The 19,315-nt window shown below is 34.9% G+C and overlaps 1 protein-coding gene across 1 annotated transcript; it reads right to left on the bottom strand.

Annotated features, from left to right (window-relative positions):
* Nucleotides 1–4,321: 4,321 nt before the first annotated feature.
* Nucleotides 4,322–12,750, bottom strand: LOC128244280 (putative tyrosinase-like protein tyr-3). Its single transcript, XM_052962296.1, has 8 exons — nt 12,625–12,750; nt 11,877–12,001; nt 8,467–8,575; nt 7,798–7,898; nt 6,328–6,607; nt 5,607–5,797; nt 4,757–5,184; nt 4,322–4,437 (listed from the first exon to the last, which is right to left on the bottom strand). Exons 1-8 carry the CDS (start codon nt 12,748–12,750, stop codon nt 4,322–4,324), a joined length of 1,476 nt encoding a protein of 491 aa, XP_052818256.1.
* Nucleotides 12,751–19,315: the final 6,565 nt, after the last annotated feature.

The raw sequence follows: 19,315 nt of genomic DNA, 5'->3' as shown, positions 1-19,315 counted from the left end.
CACACGGTAAGCAGTTCCACGACTGCCTACAATAGATGAATGGCATTATTACGTTTAATGATTTAATATCTTTATTATTATTTAGAAACAATCATTTATATTCTCTGATACATACGTACATTCTTACTGAATATACCCGAATTTAATTATAATTAAGAGCTACATAACCATTCCGTCGAGTCATCGATTCATATTTTGTCTCCTGTAATTGAGGTTTCAGCAATACTTATTGCTATTGACTAGATATAAAATTTGGATATGATTATCCAGATGGCATCTGGGCTTTTTAACACTTCTGTGATAGCTCTAGATTTAGTTTTGATATTAATTTGCTGTTTTCCGACGTAAAGGAACTGAACCATGAATAGTACGTCCGTTTTACAAAAACATTCAGGAAAGAAAAAGAAAATCTGATTTAATTTATATTGCTGATATACAACCCTTTACAGATTCTAAGGAAAGAGGTTCCATTTCCATATAAACTTTTCGCTTTCTTCTCAATCCTTAACAGTTTCTTATATATCATATGTAATGTTGTATATTTGAAAATATTAGTATATTAAACTAGTACTGATTCAGCCAGATATTCTAATATCGTTGGAAGCATAAATTGAAATAATTGAGAAAATAACAACGTTGAAATATACAGCTTTGAAGTGTTTTATAATTAATGTGAATATAAATTCATATTTCTTCTCAAATGTTTTTTACTTACGCTCCATAAAGGTATTGATAACTAATTTTCAGCCTGTTATAGATGCGAACAACAGACGCTTGATATACCAATTAATCGGCTTAATAGTTACACCAAAATAAAAACACATAAACACGAGTTAGCCCAATAAAAGGAATGAACTCTTACCATTCTAGATCAATGCATCAGGTTATTCCATGTGCAAGAAAAGGAATGAATGAACATTTTCTATGGTTTATTATTTTCCTTGTTTGTTAAACTTTCCTAATTCGTAGTTTAACGCTTGGATGTAGAGGGGTTTTACCTGATCTTGATACGGGGTATTTTAAAAGGTATCGTATTTTGCAGGTCAAGTAATGTCGTGATAAAGTGAAATAAGATATAGCTGTCTCTGTTCATTTTGTTCTTAATCAAGTATTCAGTACTACGGGGAGGTAAATGTAGCAGTGATGCAAAAGTTAATAATGCTTCTGTTTCATCCCTTTTCTTATCAAATGTGAAATTATTTTGGTATGATTATTTACACACTAACAGTTAAGAGACACACAATTCCTTACCCCTAGCTGATTATTCATAATATACATATCTGCTTTAAAAAGAGAAACTTAAAGGTTCTAAAAGTGTATTTACGCAAACATTTTGAAGGAGAAAAATAATTATCTGAGGCGACTGCTCCAACAATAATTGTTTATATATGTATGTGCTGTATATGCCTATACCAGTATGCATACTTGCATTTTCGAAAATAATAGCAAACATGGAAATTCAATAGACAAACAAAGTCTGTAGTTATTTATTCAACAAATTTATTGCGTGTTAAGTCACTCTTGCTGGCAGGTTATACGGAAGTTGTTTCAGATGATCGTTTAGTACACACACAGATATTCTAAGCGAATGTTAAACCGAAGAACATTTTGAATAACTAAATATTTCAGATTATTTCATAGGCTAGCGTATTGAACAGAGATAGACAAGTAGTCTGGTTTCGTCAGCAAAATATTAAAGGACTATCATGAAGTTTTTACTTTCATGAATACCTAACTGTCTCAAATAAAATTATTATTAGAGCGCATTTTCAACACCAACAGTCTTGGTTTATTGAAGCTAAAGCACTCAATGTTACTTATTTAAATGGGTCGAATAATTCATTTTATTTATTTCGGTTTCGTGACGCATGTCTTGAATCATTTAACTCTTCTAAATCATGAAATGAGAGCGACTATTATATACCCTAAGTAGTTTGTTTCTTTTTCAATGGTTTTTGTTTAATCAAGATTGATCATAAATATCTAATTTTGGTGATACGTGTTAATGGTTTAATTTGAAGGCATATTATGTTTAACTCATTTAATTTTTAATGCTAAAGACACACCAAAAAGCATGAATTGTATACGGATAAACAAATATACGCGTTATTTTGGCTCTTTTTAAATTTCGGATATAGTGGCCACTTAGCAATTAATTGAAAATTCCATTTGTGAAGGGTTGTATTATTCATTTGTACACAAATCATAAGCTTTGCTTCGTTTTTATCATCTAAATCAAATGAGTAATACTTTATAATGCATTATATTAATGAATAACACCATTTTGTGCATAAACCTATATTGACTTTATTGCATCAGCAAGCTTCAATGACGAGACCAATTCTATTATATATGTAAACGTGCAATGATAAAAGAGTTTGGTATGACCTTATCCAATCTCAACAATATGTACACAATGATCCTAAAACTTTCGCATGCTTTAAGACTGCTCACATATTATTAAAAGGATAAAAGTATCAGTGTCAGCAAAAAATGTTGCTCATAATGCTTCTTCATTCTATGACAAAACCGCGTCCAATTGTTAAGGTATTAATGTAATTCTGAAACTAATATTCATATGCGTTGTATTTTTATACACGTTCAGAACAGTTATTAGTGGACATGAAATTCTGAAACCATAGGTGTACTAAAAACAAGAAGCTCTTGCTTTCAATACTATTACGGAGTCTTTTTGGATTGTTTGTAATTATTAATTCACATAATATGTAATTCATTAAATGCCGTAAGTGCCTATCATATGCACGCTTTCTCATAGAATTAATGATGCTAATTAAAGCACCAGCTGCTGAAGTGAAGCTCCTTCTTAATGTTGGTTTATTTATTTTGTAAATGCTTTGATTGCATTTATTTGGAAGGAATAACTGCATGGATATTGTATAAATAACTCCTTTTATGTTTAGCAATAGTTTGATATGATAGATACCATTATCTCAAAATCAAACTGTTCTACTAGTTTATGAACTTAACACTAAGATAACCCAGTAGCCAACCATTCGATTATGACCTCGTTTGGAGGCCTAAAAACCTAGTAACAAGACACCACAATGAAACCCTGAACATCCCAAAACAAACAACATTTTAAATTATCTTTATCATTTATCATTACCACCTGAGAACGGTGAGTACAAAAAGGGGTTCGATGGGGTTTTAACCAGCTTACGAGTTCTGAAGGATGAGGGGAAGAGGCTGAGGGTTGTGATTCGACGATTATAAACATAGACAAGTACTTATTAGCAATTATCTATATTGTTTGTATTGTCAACTTCTATTGGGGTTGAAGGGACGCAAGGCAAGGCCAAATATTGATTAAAATAACTGTTCTATAAACTTTGCGATAATGATGGGGCCTTGTTGTACGTTTTTGTATCTTTAAACTGTTTAGAAATACCTTGAGCGTCTTCACGTTTTCATTTATTGTTCCCAAATGGGATGATGGAACACAAGTTAAACCAGTATAAAATAAATTACCCACTCGGGTGGCTGTTAACAAGTGTGCCAACATGCAACAATCGTCTCCCGTTTACAAATTTGTTCGATGCAAAACAATATAATTTTATTAAAGGTTAAACGAGCGTTCTTATCAACAGCATGGGGTGACATGAGAAGATTAAAATCCAGCCCCGTTTCGATAATAGTTCATTTCCCCCTGTTTGTTATCAGATTAATTCGATAAAGTAATTGCTTAATTGGTAATATGCCAGCATGTCATACGTTTAATTTAATTTTGATGATAATGGTCGAAAATAATTTTAATGATTAAAACAATTTGATTCGATTCCGTTTAAACAAAAGGCATGGTTCAACGTTTACTAAATGTTTTTCTAATCAACACTTGGGATAGTGTACCATTGTTTCCCAAACCTGCAAACCGTCTGGTTTATTGTTGTTGTGTCATCTGGAGTAGTAGCAATACTCTTACCAATAAATCACCTATCAAAACCAAGTTGACCGGCCACAATATATTATTTTTGTGACCTTTTAATTGACAGTTTTAATGTATAAAAACACTACATAACTGCTATAGCTATGGCTATAATAGATACAGTCGACAAAAGTACCTTTTGAGTAATTAAGAATCTTTTTTTTCACACCCATTTCATTCATACATTTTTAACTACAAAGCAGAAATATAGCTTAAACTACTATATAATGTAGGATTACTGAAGCTGTTTCATCAGCGGTAGAGTAAATGTTTTCTTTTTTCAACGTCACATATACATACTACATAAACATGAGTTGCTTTCATTAGATTATGAATACATTATAACAATATGCGTTTGTCTAAGGAATGAACCAGAAATTAGTTGAAGATGAAAAGTACAGCTAGAGCAAAATAGAAGGTCATTGCTATATCTCTGCGTGAAGATCCAGTTCCAGCGCTGGTGCACGTATCCGGACTCGTGTTTGACGCATGAGCTGAAATATATTCAATTCAATAATATTTGAGTAATAAAGAGAAATAACTGAATTATATTTAGTAATTGATATTGTCCTCGTAATATGTGTGCGTGTTGTCTCTGTAACCACGTGTACCTTGTTTGATTTCCATATCCTGAAAATGTTTGATTCATTGCTATGGTGTCATTTTTACACGACGCCGGCGACAGCCACATTTATGCTATAAAATGATCTTCGAAATGTCGAAGGGCTAATATATACTTTAAAGTTACGCAAATCATAATTCAAATGACAATTTTTCTGAAAGGTACAATCGTAATGATAAACTATGGTGTACCTATCAAATCACTTAAGATCTTCCGGTTTTCTGCATCTGTGTTATTCCTGTCACGGCCGTCGCCTTGCATGCCCATTATGAGAAACTTTCCATCACATGCCGTATGATGTAATGGTGCCGGATTAGGTGCATTTCTGCGCCATCTCTCTTTACAATCGGATATTTCTTTGCTCACACAAACTCCATTTGGAAACCTGATGCTGTCGATACGTTTGTCACAGTAAAGGTAGGTTGAATTTCCACATTCGGGACAATGTGGTTGGGGTTCGTAAGAGTAGAAATCTGTAGTCCATGTGTTCTTCATTCCGTCAATGTTATACAAATGTTCAAACGCTTGCATTGTGTCATAAGGTCCGTGTCCATCTTTGTTATCTTGTGAGAGGTTGACTTCTGGGTAATCATTTTCAGGATCTATGTTGCAATCAGACCTCAGAAGAAAAAGAACAATTATGAAATACTTACAGTTGAATTATTAATGATGAAGTATTGCATATTTCGTTTTATTTACGCCGGTGTGCATTGTCACGAAATTGGTAGCTTTCGGCAGTTTACCCGCTTATCAAACTCCAAAAAAAAACATAGTCGTTCATTAAAAAGTGTTATTAAATGTATTTATGTAATTACATAGTTTGAATTATTCAGTCTGGGATAAATACGTTCATAGAAATAAGTTAACGACGTCATGAATTTACTAGTCAAAGAATCATCTTTTTAAGGAAAAAATGCCACTTGTACTTTTCGTTGTATTGAATAAATAAATCTTCAACAGTTACATCCAATAATTCGAGTTTTCCTCCAGGTTTTTATGACAGCTATATTGATATCTTTATCAAACACCATTTCTTCTTACTGTTGTTGATGTTGTCGAAACTGTTCCCAGATAAGATCAATAAAGGCATGGTGCATCCAGAACACCGGGTCGAAACCAGAATACTTGACTTGCTCCATATCACCACCTACCCAGTCGTGAACCCCATCATGTAAAAGTTCCAAGTTAAATGGGTTACCATGATAATAATCACCTTCCCCTGTGGTGATCTCCTAAAACAAATGAAGTAAAAGTCATTTTGTCAGTGGTACTATTTTTTACTTCCTTTTTTGACGTAGCATTCGAGAAGGGAGTCAAGACAAGTGCTAGTTAATAGATCATCCAAAATGAATGTAACTGTTGTAGTCTGGACGATTGCTACACTTATACACTTATTACTAAACCATCATTAAGTGCTGAATGCTTGGTTATTTTCGAAAAAGTGAAGAAAAAGATTCGGCCCCTTACGAGAACGTTATATCTGATGTCTTAATATTCTATATTAAGTATATATAAAATAGGTTAACATTATAACACCTGGTCATCGGCTCATTTCCATTGACTATCCTATTCAATTATTTAACACGAATGAGGAAGAATAGAATTTGGCCATTTACAGGTATCCTGTATAAACTTTCAAAGAAATGATTAGTGCAAAATCTATTTTACTAACCCTTCTTTTTTATATGCACAAAGGCTTAGGTTTACATGTAATTTCTTATTTTTGTCAGTATGAAGTGGTTGAGTAACTCAGATCACTTACTTGATATTTGCAAAAATCCATCAGTCCTTTTATGTCAGCTTTGTGAATAAGTTTTGGAAGGCACTGGCCATGACGTTCTGCAAGTTTTCGATGAATCTGATTGTTAAGTCCTCCATACCATCCTTCAAAAGGCCCTGATGTTATTATGCCATAGCCATTTCCAAAAAAGCAATTTGACCACACGACAGAATTTTCAGGCGCCGGGATGTAATAGTCCATAGTATAGTCCCAGTAAGGCAAAGATACATCGGGATTTGTCTTTCTCATTTCTTCTTCAAACCTGCGAAAATAGTCGTCATTGGGATGGATTACAAGGTCAAATTAAATGCATAATTATCGAGACAATTTTCACATCAGTTGAATATTGATAAAGTTGTTAACAAAAGTGTCTCCTATCCTGTAAAAACATGTCTGTCAACTAAAACCTTTCTTGTAGAATATTGCGAGAATAGTATTATATTAATAGTTATTTCGGAAAATATTTAAACACACAAGTTGGATGCACTCTCATACATGCAATGAGTATTGATGACACTGAGTACAATGACAATTTCAAGTTTTACTTCTAAATGTTTCGATCACGAATACCCGTTTCACTACATGCTTAAGAAGCGACCGTAAATTGTTACCAAACCTGAAACCGAACGAAATAGATCCAATTTAAACAGCAATATATTAGACAATGCCTTCAATGAACACATTTACCTTAGGAAATAGTTATATGTGTTGATAATCTGTGTTACATAACGAAAAACATCCAAGAAATGTAAAAGAGGTGCATATTTATTCCAATATGCAATGAAAAGCGTAAACCTAACAGCACTTCTTACAGTTATTGACCAGTCTCGTTACTTCCGTGCTTCTGTAAAGTATTTGAAAAGATACTCCTGATAAAAATAACAACCATGTGACCACTTATTATTAATTAGTTATCGCCATAGAAACAAGAAAGCTATTCAGAAAGAGCTGCACTACAAATTACTTCAACTTTCATGCAAAATATCGATTGAGATACATAGATTGAGAGCGGAAATAACCATTTACCTACAGTATCGTTGAGTGCAATAAATGTACTGTAGGTTCATATAGCATAATTTCTACGGTATGTACATGTGTGTATCAGATGGACGAGTGGTTTACGACTTAATTAACCTGTTAATCCGTCGACCCTGGTTCGATTTCCCAACCCGGCTTTTTAATTCAATTGATCTGCCAAACATCATTAACAGTGAAGACAAACGTTGATTCCATGTCAATAAAGCATGCACAATGTTGATTGTTTATATTAAGTTGTGGCCCCACCCCCAAATTTAGAAAGTCCTGGGACCGCCACTGTATACTGCATTGTTTATAAGGGGGTGTATCTAAATTTCAAAGATAAATAATGCTTTATTTCCACCTCTGAAGAATAGAGATTGAAAATGACATAACAAACATATACATAAACAAAATGTATATATCTACACTTACGCTGCCAAAAACACCCTGTGCCAAGGTAAAAAAGCCCTTCCTTTATGCTTCCTAAACATCTGGTCACCATGCACTCTTCCAAATCGACCCAAAATTCCATTCTTGTAAACAAAATATCGACAAAATAATCAGAAATGAAAATTCAACTTACAGAGAAACCTTTTCAGAGGCCTTTTTCTCAACAAGTCACAATAGTATAAAAAAACGTATGGAGTAGACATTTAGCATTCTGTAATGAAAATGAATATATACCTTGAAATTAAGAAATATCTTAATCACCCATTAATATATTTTACCGTTTAAAGCAAATTTGTATATTCTCGTTAATGGTAGGGTACCATTCTATATCACAATATGTTGCTTATTGTTGACAATTGTTGAAAATGTTAAACTTTGTAAAACAAAATATGCCTGCTAGACACAGACCCCTCACCGCCATAGAGGGGAACGATTTCATTATCTTTTGAGAACATGATGAGTTTGGCAAAGGAGTTTTGTTTTGAAAGAAACACGAAATGATGTTGTCGTGACAGGACGACACTGTGGAGTTTGTGTGTAGTGTACCAAACAGTTACTTAGTATTTGGAAAATCCTGTTTCTGTTTACCTCAGCAATATTCAGAAACGCAATATACGCAACAAGAAAAGATGACAAGAATTATGTGGTTACCTGATAAAGTTCCTCAAATGCATCAAACACGGCCTTTCTGTCCCGCCTAGAGAGTGTTCGAATATCCGATCTCCGCCGAAATCCTGTGGGTGGTCCAAGAAATCCGTACCTTCAAAAGTTACAAACCTTTATAGTATGTGTTTCTAATGTATTTCTATACTTTGACAGTCAATATTGTTTGAATTTTTATGCAATCAAAGGTGACTGTAAAGGGACTTTTCCTACATTACAATGCTTCTCAATCTGTTCTGCTTACTCTGTTTATTTACGTGTTGTGTTACACGATCAGCATCATAAAGGCCCTAACCCTATACCTAAAAACAGGGATTGAGCTTAAATGTTGTACTGCTAGGTTTGTCAGTCTAGTTTGCTTTATTAAACAACTCGTACCAAAATTGATCACAATACTTTATCCTAATGTTGTCCTAGTATAATAAAATTGTTTAAGACATTTTAGCAAAGAAATTAACATTGAGAACAATTTTGTACACGTGCAAACAGTACTATTGCCATTTAATGTTCTTTTTATAATATGATTTTTATTAAATTTAAGTTTTACTTTCTTGCGTGGAACACGAATATAAAATAAGGGAAACATGGATTTCTCAACTTATTTGCAGCAAAAGCAGACAAATAGAAAACCTAACCAATATTGCACATAACTAACATTCACTGAACGTTCCTATACGGTAAGCCCTTCATTTATCGGTAAAACTATTCTGAGGTGTTTGTATGGTGTTTGTATTATTGTATGTAATGTGGGTCATTTGTGCCTCTAGTTCATTGTCGTTTGTGTGGTGTTTGTATTCTTGTATGTAATGTGTGTCATTTGTGCCTCTAGTTCATTGTCGTTTGTGTGGTGTTTGTATTCTTGTATGTAATGTGGGTCATTTGTGCCTCTAGTTCATTGTCGTTTGTGTGGTGTTTGTATTCTTGTATGTAATGTGGGTCATTTGTGCCTCTAGTTCATTGTCGTTTGTGTGGTGTTTGTATTCTTGTATGTAATGTGTGTCATTTGTGCCTCTAGTTCATTGTCGTTTGGGTGGTGTTTGGATTCATGTATGTAATGTGTGTCATTTGTGCCTCTAGTTCATTGTCGTTTGTGTGGTATTTGTATTCTTGTATGTAATGTGTGTCATTTGTGCCTCTAGTTCATTGTCGTTTGGGCCGTTGTCCTTATGCCTCTAAACTGGCGATTTGTTTTATTTTAGGCTACTTGGGCTGTACATGTAGGTTTCATTGTATTATGGAATGTTTAAGAAACTAAGATGACAACGTATGTACAGAATGATAAAGATGAGAGAAAATTATGAATATAATATATAAGAAAATTGACTTAATTAGTATCCAGATTGATTGTGTAAACAAACAGAGCTAGCTTATTTAACATAATATAGTCATCAGTATAAAATAACTTTCTTAATCTTTTGATAAAGATAAACATATTGACGTCTTTCGTTTACAAAATGACTCCAATCCCTTCGTTCTTTCTAGCACACTCAATCTGTTTCTGCTAAGGGTTCATGTACTAACTTCGTACGTTAAGTAGATCAAAACCATAGCGAGCTGTATTTAGGCTACTACTCAACTTTGCTATCTCTCAAGGTTCAAAGTTTCAAAATTAAGATTTCAACGAATGAAACCCGTTTTAAGAAATTTATCGTAGAAAGGGAGTTTAATATGCAGCAATCGGGACAGCAGGTTTCAATTACTTCTTGTCTTGAACACTGTTTTCAATAGGAATTAACAAGGGGGAATTACTTTGCCCAAAAGTGCAAGCATATAAATAATGTGTGCAAGTTGCACAAGTTCACATTGTAACTGTTTCATGCAATAATTTTAGTAAGTAATTTTTGAAATCTAGTACGGGCATAAATTCGACATAAACGACCGATTAAATTCATTCATAGGAAAACAGAATAGCTAAGTTTATAGTTTGCTTTTGTACATTTCGCATTCACGCGGTAGATACATGAAAGTGATATCTTGAGAAAACTAGACTTTCGAGATAGATGGATTCAATATTTCATATCATGTTCAAACTAAATTATGAAACGGAAATCTTTATCATGGACACAGTAGTATCTAATTTGACATTTATTTCAATAACAGGGCACTTAATTGTGAGTTGATAAACACACACACACACACACACACACACAAACACACCCCCCACACACACACACAATCTAACGAATATTTCTTTCAAGGGTCATTGAATCATAGCAAATGCTTGTATTTATAAGGCCACCACTGATACAAATCAAGCATAGCCTCTCAATAGCGATATGTATACATGTACACGAGCAGGGACGGCTGTATCCGTATGTTAATAAAGTAAATTATAACAAAAATAACAGTTTTCCGACTCACACTCAAAAAGTATATTTGTTTCAAATCTGAGTATATTGCAATTTCCACCGTTATCATGAGGAAAAACTCCATTCGCTGACCAAATATGGTATAAGCGGAATTGTTAAGCCCATGGCCTAGAGCAAAACACTGCTTCCTTAGGCTTTAAACACATATACCATAGACAATATTTATAAGAAAAACTACAGAAACAAGCTCAGTAGCCAAGAAATCAAATATCAACCCCTTTTAGTCCTATTAGCACACGGTAAACGCCAAAGACATTGCACACAAAAACGAAAAATCGCAAAAGAAACATGAAACAACAGAGCAAACTCAACAAACTACACAGTGCATATATACTATGTACAAAATTTATCAACAATTGTTAGGTACAGCCTTGGAACGGTCAGTAAAATGTAAATTTACTGGGGTTTTTAACCAGTTTGTAAGCACAACGTCATGCTTTTTCCAAAATTCCCGAATAACGAATAAAATCTTATCAAAGTATACATTAACTTGAGAAAACAGAAACTTTGATCACCGAATCTATATAACCTTATTGAGGTCTGGTCCCATTATAAACAATCTCTCAACATCAGTTTCAATATTGCCTTCCTCTTTTTAAACATGATGGTTTCCATACACAATGAGATAGTAATATATATATAGTCACGCCCTAGACATAAACAACTTAGTACAAAGCATAGTGTTGAAGCGCCCAAGTACATAACTTGTTCTAGATCTATTTTTTTCATTAGGATATATACGTAATGTTTTATCACCCTTACTTATAAGATGATGCGCATTTAAAACTAGTAAGATACAATTGAGTTTAAGTCATGCCATTCTGTTATATGGTAAAATGCTGATGTGGTAATAAAAACAAGAAAAAAGGCTTTGTTTTATGTTCAGTTAAAAACGTTTTATGTTTAATAAACCTGATATACAGGTGAAATCAGTTTGAAGTATGCAATGTTGTTTACTAGCTCATTTAGAAAAAAAATATAGCCAATTAAATTATATATTAATTTATTCCTTAAATAAGAACAACAAACCTTTTATCTTCAAACTCGGTCTTGAAGAAAAGGTAGTCATCTTCTCTTATTGAAGGCTCTAGAATATCGGCGAAATATGCTCGAATACAAGCATCTTTTGCCAATTTATGGTCCACTTGGGAAAGCTGTAAAACAAATATTTGCACTATTTACTCAGTTTTGTCATATTTGACAATTCATATGAATTCATTTTCTTGCGGGACGTAAGTTTCTGATATGTTCTGGAAAAACTCGTCTTACATTCCCATGTAAGATGAGTAACGCGCAACAACGCGCAACATCTTATTTCTTTTAATGTATGGTTTATGAAATGTATATTATGCAATTTCAATAAAGAGCATTTGAAGATATAAGTATAAAATACTTTTAATTAAAATTGAAAATAAATAATCGTAAAAGCGCGATTTAAAAAAACAACTATTTAACGTCGATAGTGTATTAAAATTACTGCTCATTATGACTTAAGCACACAACATCGCACGCACTTTTTGGTAAATTCTACGTCAATTTTTCTACCATTCATAATTTTAGGTATGCAAAAAAAATATAAATTTTGTTTTTCCGGTCCGGATCGGTAATTCCAACCCTCGCTGCGTGACCGGTAACTTGGCAAGCCTCGTTACCGGCTTACACGCGTATCCTTGGGTCGGACTTTTCTATCCGTACGGGTACTTATAATCCTAAATGAACGAAACCAAAAAATAATGTTCTCAAATAAAACTGTTATTTGTATCAGATAAAAACTTACATGTGCACTGTGGTCGAAGCATTCCTGCACCTTTTCTGGAAGTGTCAGGGTATATTCGAAGTCAGCTGTTGCAAAGCTGTTTGACACAAATATAAGTATGAAAGAAGCAATTGCAATTGCGGCCATCGTTACTGATGTTGGCTATGAAATGATTACTCTATTTTAGCGCGTATTAACAGTGATAAATCCAGCGATGATAACGATATAAAGGCCGGGAAAATAGGTGGATAAATTTTATCTAATTAGGGCTCCCATGTGTATTTCATTGACATTCATGATCAAAATCCAGGAAAAAGCATGTTTTTCGTTTTTTGTAATTGGTCACCATGTAGCTATCAATAAAAAACTTAATATACATGATTTACTTATTTATAATATTTATGTATAGATTTTTTTCTAAATGAATCAAAAATTTACCAATCGGCGAAGCAAGTGCACTATTATATAAACACAAATTAATAAGGTGCCATACTCAAGTAGACAGTGATTTAATATGTATTGATGATTATATCAGAAAAATATATTATATTCTATAAAACGATAGATGTGATGTTTGCAAATAGCTTAAAACGATACATACCATTATGTTAAAACAAAAAAAACTAGAGTTTTCGTGGGTCCTAGTCGTCTTTTGGTGGGGATAAGGGACGCAAGGCAAAGCAAACTCGTGCTGAGCATGACTCTCCATCAACTTTCAGATTGTGCTTGAACGCTTTTGGATCATTACATGTTAATTATAAGGACATGGTTAATGTATAGTTGTGATAGTGGTGGTGGTGGTGATAAAAGTAGTAGAAGTAGTAGTAGTAGTAGGAGTAGTAGTTGTAGTAGTAGTAGTAGTAGTAGTGGTGGTGGTGGTGGTGGTGGTGGTGGTGGTGGTGGTGGTGGTGGTGGTAGTAGTAGTAGTAGTAGTAGTAGTAGTAGTAGTAGTAGTAGTAGTAGTAGTAGTAACAAAACAACAAAGTATAGAAGCCACGGTGGAACAAAATAAAACCGTGTCGCTGGATGACCGGTGCAGAATGCTAACGGCTACAACATTTCATACGACGTCATTTGTAGCAATTTTAGAGCAGAGAACTTGTCTTCGTTGTGCTTATCAATTTCATTATTAAAGTCACCGTTGACAATACATATGTATATTTACCCTGAAACATGTTCATTGAACTAACAAAAAAGCATGTTTATTCAAGCCATTTCCTGACAATTGACATATAGAAGCTGATTAACAGACCTCATGGAGGAAATTAGCATTCAGTAACAGCAGTCAAGTTGCGAATATCCGCCGCAGCCGGAGTAAAGCGGTAAGCATACAGTTACAGCAGTCAAGTGGCGAGTATCCGCCGCAGCCGGAGTAAAGCGGTAAGCATACAGCAACAGCAGACAAGTGGCTAATATCCGCCGCAACCGGAGTAAAGCGGTAAGCCTACAGCAACAGCAGTCAAGTGGCGAATATCCGCCGCAGCCGGAGTAAAGCGGTAAGCATACAGTAACAGCAGTCAAGTGGCGAATATCCGCCGCAGCCGGAGTAAAGCGGTAAGCCTACAGTAACAGCAGACAAGTGGCGAATATCCGCCGCAGCCGGAGTAAAGCGGTAAGCCTACAGTAACAGCAGTCAAGTGGCGAATATCCGCCGCAGCCGGAGTAAAGCGGTAAACATACAGTTACAGCAGTCAAGTGGCGAATATCCGCCGCAGCCGGGGTAAAGCGGTAAGCCTACAGTAACAGCAGTCAAGTGGCGAATATCCGCCGCAGCCGGAGTAAAGCGGTTAGCATACAGTAGCAGCAGTCAAGTGGCGAATATCTGCCGCACCCGGAGAAAAGCGGTAAGCAAACAGTAACAGCAGTCAAGAGGCGAATAACTGCCGCAGCCGGGGTAAAGCAGTAAGCCTACAGTAACAGCAGTCAAGTGGCGAATATCCGCCGCAGCTGGAGTAAAGCGGAGACATCGCAGGGACACGTATCTGGTTTCGGCGTTGGATTCGGATTCGAATTCGATTTTGGCGCCTGGACTGAAATATACTGATAACAATGTATCAGTTAAATACCATGCACATAATCAAGAGCGCCGCTGATTTGCGCCTTAGTACAGGTGCACATGCTAGTAGTTAGAAGACGTTTCATGTTATATTGGATGAGTTATGGGCAAGTTTAGGAAGTTTGCATTTTCGTTTCTGACAATGAAAGAGAATAACTTCACAATTAATTACGCACAAGCTATTGGACTTGCTTAACATTTGCATCGAGTCATAAGTGAAACGCGTATAAGATTTCTTATGATTTCTCGAAAACAAAATGGCCGTTGAATGATTTCAAAGGTTCATATATCGCTGTAAAATAACAATTGTATTTTAAAGTGCAATCAATATGAAAAGGTAGGAGATACCTATGGCATCGCTCAAGATTTGCCGGTTTTCTGCATCTGAGTTATTTCTATTACGACCGTTGCCTTTGAAACCAACTAGGACAAACTTCCCTCTACACGCCTTGCGATGTAAGGCATTTACGTTTGGATTGGGTGCAGGTCTGCGACCCTCTTTACAATCAGATATTTGTTTGTTCACACAAACTCCGCTTGAAAAACCTGATGCTGTCGATACTTTTGTTGAAATATAGGTAGGCGGAATTTCCACATTGGGGACATTTTGGCTGGGGCCCGTAAGAGTAGTAATCTGTTGTCCAGTTGTTCCTCATTCCGTCAATGTTACGCAAGTGTTCAAACGCTTGCATTGGATCATCGCGTGCGTGTCCAGCATTGTTGTTTTGTGCGAGGTTGACATTTGGGTAATCCGTTTCAGGATCGTTGTCACAGTTAGGACTTTGAATGAAACCAAATTATATATTTAGAAGAAAAGTAAAGAAATGTAAAGCTTGGATAGTTGGGTTGGATTGCTTGTAATTGGTACCTTTCATCTGTTTTCAATAATAAAAAGAATACTAACAGTGCCGTTGATAGAAAGTATACTTTTTATTCATTTAGCCTTGAAAAATGAGTACGAATATATATATAAACAAGATGTTTTAAAATTAATGATCAATAATTCGTAAGTTTGGTAAAATACTGAAATAGGACATGTCTTTTTGAACCGTATGCTTCTTCAATAGTTTATTTTTAAATATGTAGAAACTCTGATCAAGTTTGCATCCATACGTTTTTTCGTTGATTTTTTTATGGTATATATGTTTATATGGGTATCAACATTATTTTTCTTACTCATGTTGTTGATGTTCTCGAAACATTTCCCTGATATGATCAATAAAGGCATGGTGCATCCAGAACACGGTGTCGAACGCAGCAAATTTGACTTTCCCATATCACCACCAACCCAGTCGTGCACCCCATCATGAAGGCCTTCTTAATTAAACGGGTTACTAAAATAGCGTTCTGTTCCTGTCATTATATCCTGAAACAAATGAAGTTAATGTCGTTTTATTAGTAGATGCTTCATGTAAGAGACTCGAGTCTTTAGATTATCTTGAAAAATGTAGTTTCGATTGGGATAATTGCTGTATATTTACAATACTCTTAAAGCCTGTTCATTAGAAAAAATAACACATTCTCTGAATATCAAAGGTCCTTTTATTCCAATATAAATTACAGTTTACTGCTTGCAAAAAATCTTGAGTATTTGTAAAGTGTTGATGCATTGATATCCAATTAAAGGTGAAGGTTATTATCGAGATAGTAAGGAAAAGTCGTTACCGGCCCGCTGACGAGAACGTCATATCAGTTTATTGTTCATTTGTTTTCAAATATAAACTTAGATAACGCTTTAAACTCATCATATGTTCATGTATATTGATCTTTGTTCATAAGTAGGGCTTTATTTTCTACAGCGTCGAACGCCGGTCATAGCTTGGTTTTAATTAAAATATCGACGAACTACATTATTCTTGCTATATTTGTACTGTGGGTGTTTGCCGATTGCCGAATGTCGATAAGTCGGTTATTAAAGCATCGATATATTAATGCCGTTACTGATTTCTCATGTGACGCGTCGATAAAGGCTAAAGCTGACCTATTATATATGTTTTTAACCATTGCTTAAATAAAACATGATAATAGAAATCTGAATCAATACTTTAAAACGAAGAAATTAATTTAGCAAGAAACATTTGTTGCATTTCAACTGGATTCCAAGCAACATTTGCTAACAAAATATTCGTGCACAACATTTTTACTGAATCTTTTTACTTTTAAATCACCATACAGCATGTTTTCAAACAACCATACTATCGACAAAACCATTTCAATTACATATATATGTATATATGGACCGATAAAGTAAATTAGATCACTTACTTCATAATAGCAAAAATTCATCAGTCCCTTGATTTGCGTGTTGTTTATTAGTGCTGATGGACACTCGTTAATACTCTTTGCGAGGTCACGCTTAATTTCTAAATTATATCCCCTATACCATCCTGCAAATGGACCAGATCTAAATTTTTCATTCACATTTCCGAAAAAGCAATTCGACCACACGACAGAATTGTCAGGCGATAAAATGTAATCATCCATAGTATAATCCCAATAAGGCAAAGATACATTAGGATTTATCTTTCTCATTTCTTTTTCGAACCTTAAAAACGTTTTTTTTTATTAAGTGATTAAGAGTGATGCAAAAATGAAACTTGAAACAATCCCTATATCAAAATATATTCAAGGTCAATTTTCCCTTTAATGGTGTCATCGAAACGGACATTGTAAGAGAAAAATTGATATACTGTTGTTTGATATGCATAATTATTATTTGTGTTTAATAATAATTTAATATTATAAACTAAACGCAATTGAAAAATTCTTCTTATATAAGGTTTAAAAGCGAAGCTGCAAACGGATGCCATTCTATAAAAACGCACTGTACTTGCTTATTTGTATACTTATGTTAACGTGTTTTCAAACAAATGTTTGTTATCTTTTTTGTTGAAACACCTTGATCTTTTCTCTTTCATTATGTTAACTGCATTTGCAATATAATATTAGACTTTCAGTGCCCTTAAGATGATAATTTAGTGATACAAGTATTGCTCTTATACCGTTAACAAATAATAAAAAATATTTACATATGGAAATAATTTCATTTATTAAGACGGAATAAACTGTTTCCTTTGTTTTATCTACGATTTCTCGGAAAAACTTCCTAGATACGGGTAAACACACGTGGTTGCCCGGAAATCAACATGCGGAACGCTCCGGTCATCCAATTACTTGACCACGTGACTAGCCCAGCACGTTCTTTTCTCGCTAACCTTCGAAGGAGTAACACGTAGGAAAAATACCGAGTAAATATTACTTTCCCACCAACCACACCCGATTAGAATATTAATATAATATGAATGACCCGTATGAAACATCACTTAAATAGTGTGTACATGGTAATCATTCATAATGCCGTTTCATTCAAAATGTTGCTGGTTAGTTCTTTATAATTGCAGTTTTCGGCAGCTTTCGTTCTGAGAGAAGGCACATCACTCGTAGCAACATCAGCAAGCAAGCCATGCCTAACTAGGAGCCACTCGGGTTCCAGCTCACACCGCACACCACGGGACCAGGCTTCAGAAACAATCATACCAAGAAAGTGCAGTGTGTCGCCAAACTAACCACTAATCAATGGTCATAAGGAGCATACGGCAATGCCTTTTTGTGGAACAATGCAGACATAACAGTGTTTTAAAGTATTAAACTATGAACATGTTATTGTTTGTTTGTCTTTTTAAGTCGTGTGGGCGTAAAATTCTGGCGGCAGGCGAATAACAAATCTTATCAACTGAATTTAGCCAGATTTCTAACCAATACTTATTATACAAGGTCTGCTCTCCCAAACTGGGGGTAAAGGAACTTCGGCTCAATTTTTCTTACTCGTGGTGCTGGGACTGCATTCCAATTAGTTCTTATTTATTTGCATTAGTTAGGTAACGCCATACTGTAAATGTGTTAAACGTGCCTATGTGTAAGTACGCTTGCATGCAGATGCCGGTGCTTTGGTTCACCGACCAGACATGTGTCAAGCTTGTTGTGTCATGTGTATAAATGTACGCTTGCATGCAGGTGCCGGTGCTTTGGTTCACCGACCAGACATGTGTCAAGCTTGTTGTGTCATGTGTATAAATGTACGCTTGCATGCAGGTGCCGATGCTTTGGTTCACCGACCAGACATGTGTCAAGCTTGTTGTGCCATGTGTATAAATGTGCGCTTGCATGCAAGTGCCAGTGCTCTGGTTCACTGGCCAGTCATGTGTCAAGCTAGTTTCCGTGTCAGTCCCCGGACTTGCATGTGGCAGAACATCGCGTGGTGTTTTTCTGCCCATTCAAAACATGTGTCAAGTCAGGGACGTCTTGTTTGTTTTAATGTACGTGTATGCACGGCGAAAAATTTTCACTTTCGATACACATAACTTGTTCAACTGGCACCGGGATTTTACGTCACAAGCCACATGACCATTTACGCCACTTTGATTATCTCTTTACTATATATATGTATATTGCCATGCTATGGACAATTGCATTGCTGGTGTTGTTTCGTTTTGTTACATAATAAACAATAAGTTATTATTTGGTTTGTCTGATTTATTTAAACCATTTAATAATACATTTTTACTGGTGATTTATTTTAGTTTCTTAATACGAAGATCATCCCTTAGAGGCAAACACATATATTTATTAACACAGTGTGTGTATGTTTACACTTAC

The sequence above is a fragment of the Mya arenaria genome, chromosome 8 (assembly GCF_026914265.1).
Source record: "Mya arenaria isolate MELC-2E11 chromosome 8, ASM2691426v1".
In the NCBI taxonomy this organism is placed as follows: domain Eukaryota; kingdom Metazoa; phylum Mollusca; class Bivalvia; order Myida; family Myidae; genus Mya; species Mya arenaria.
The sequence above is the reverse complement of the archived record's forward strand: the minus strand, read 5'-3'. Positions and strand labels throughout refer to the sequence as shown.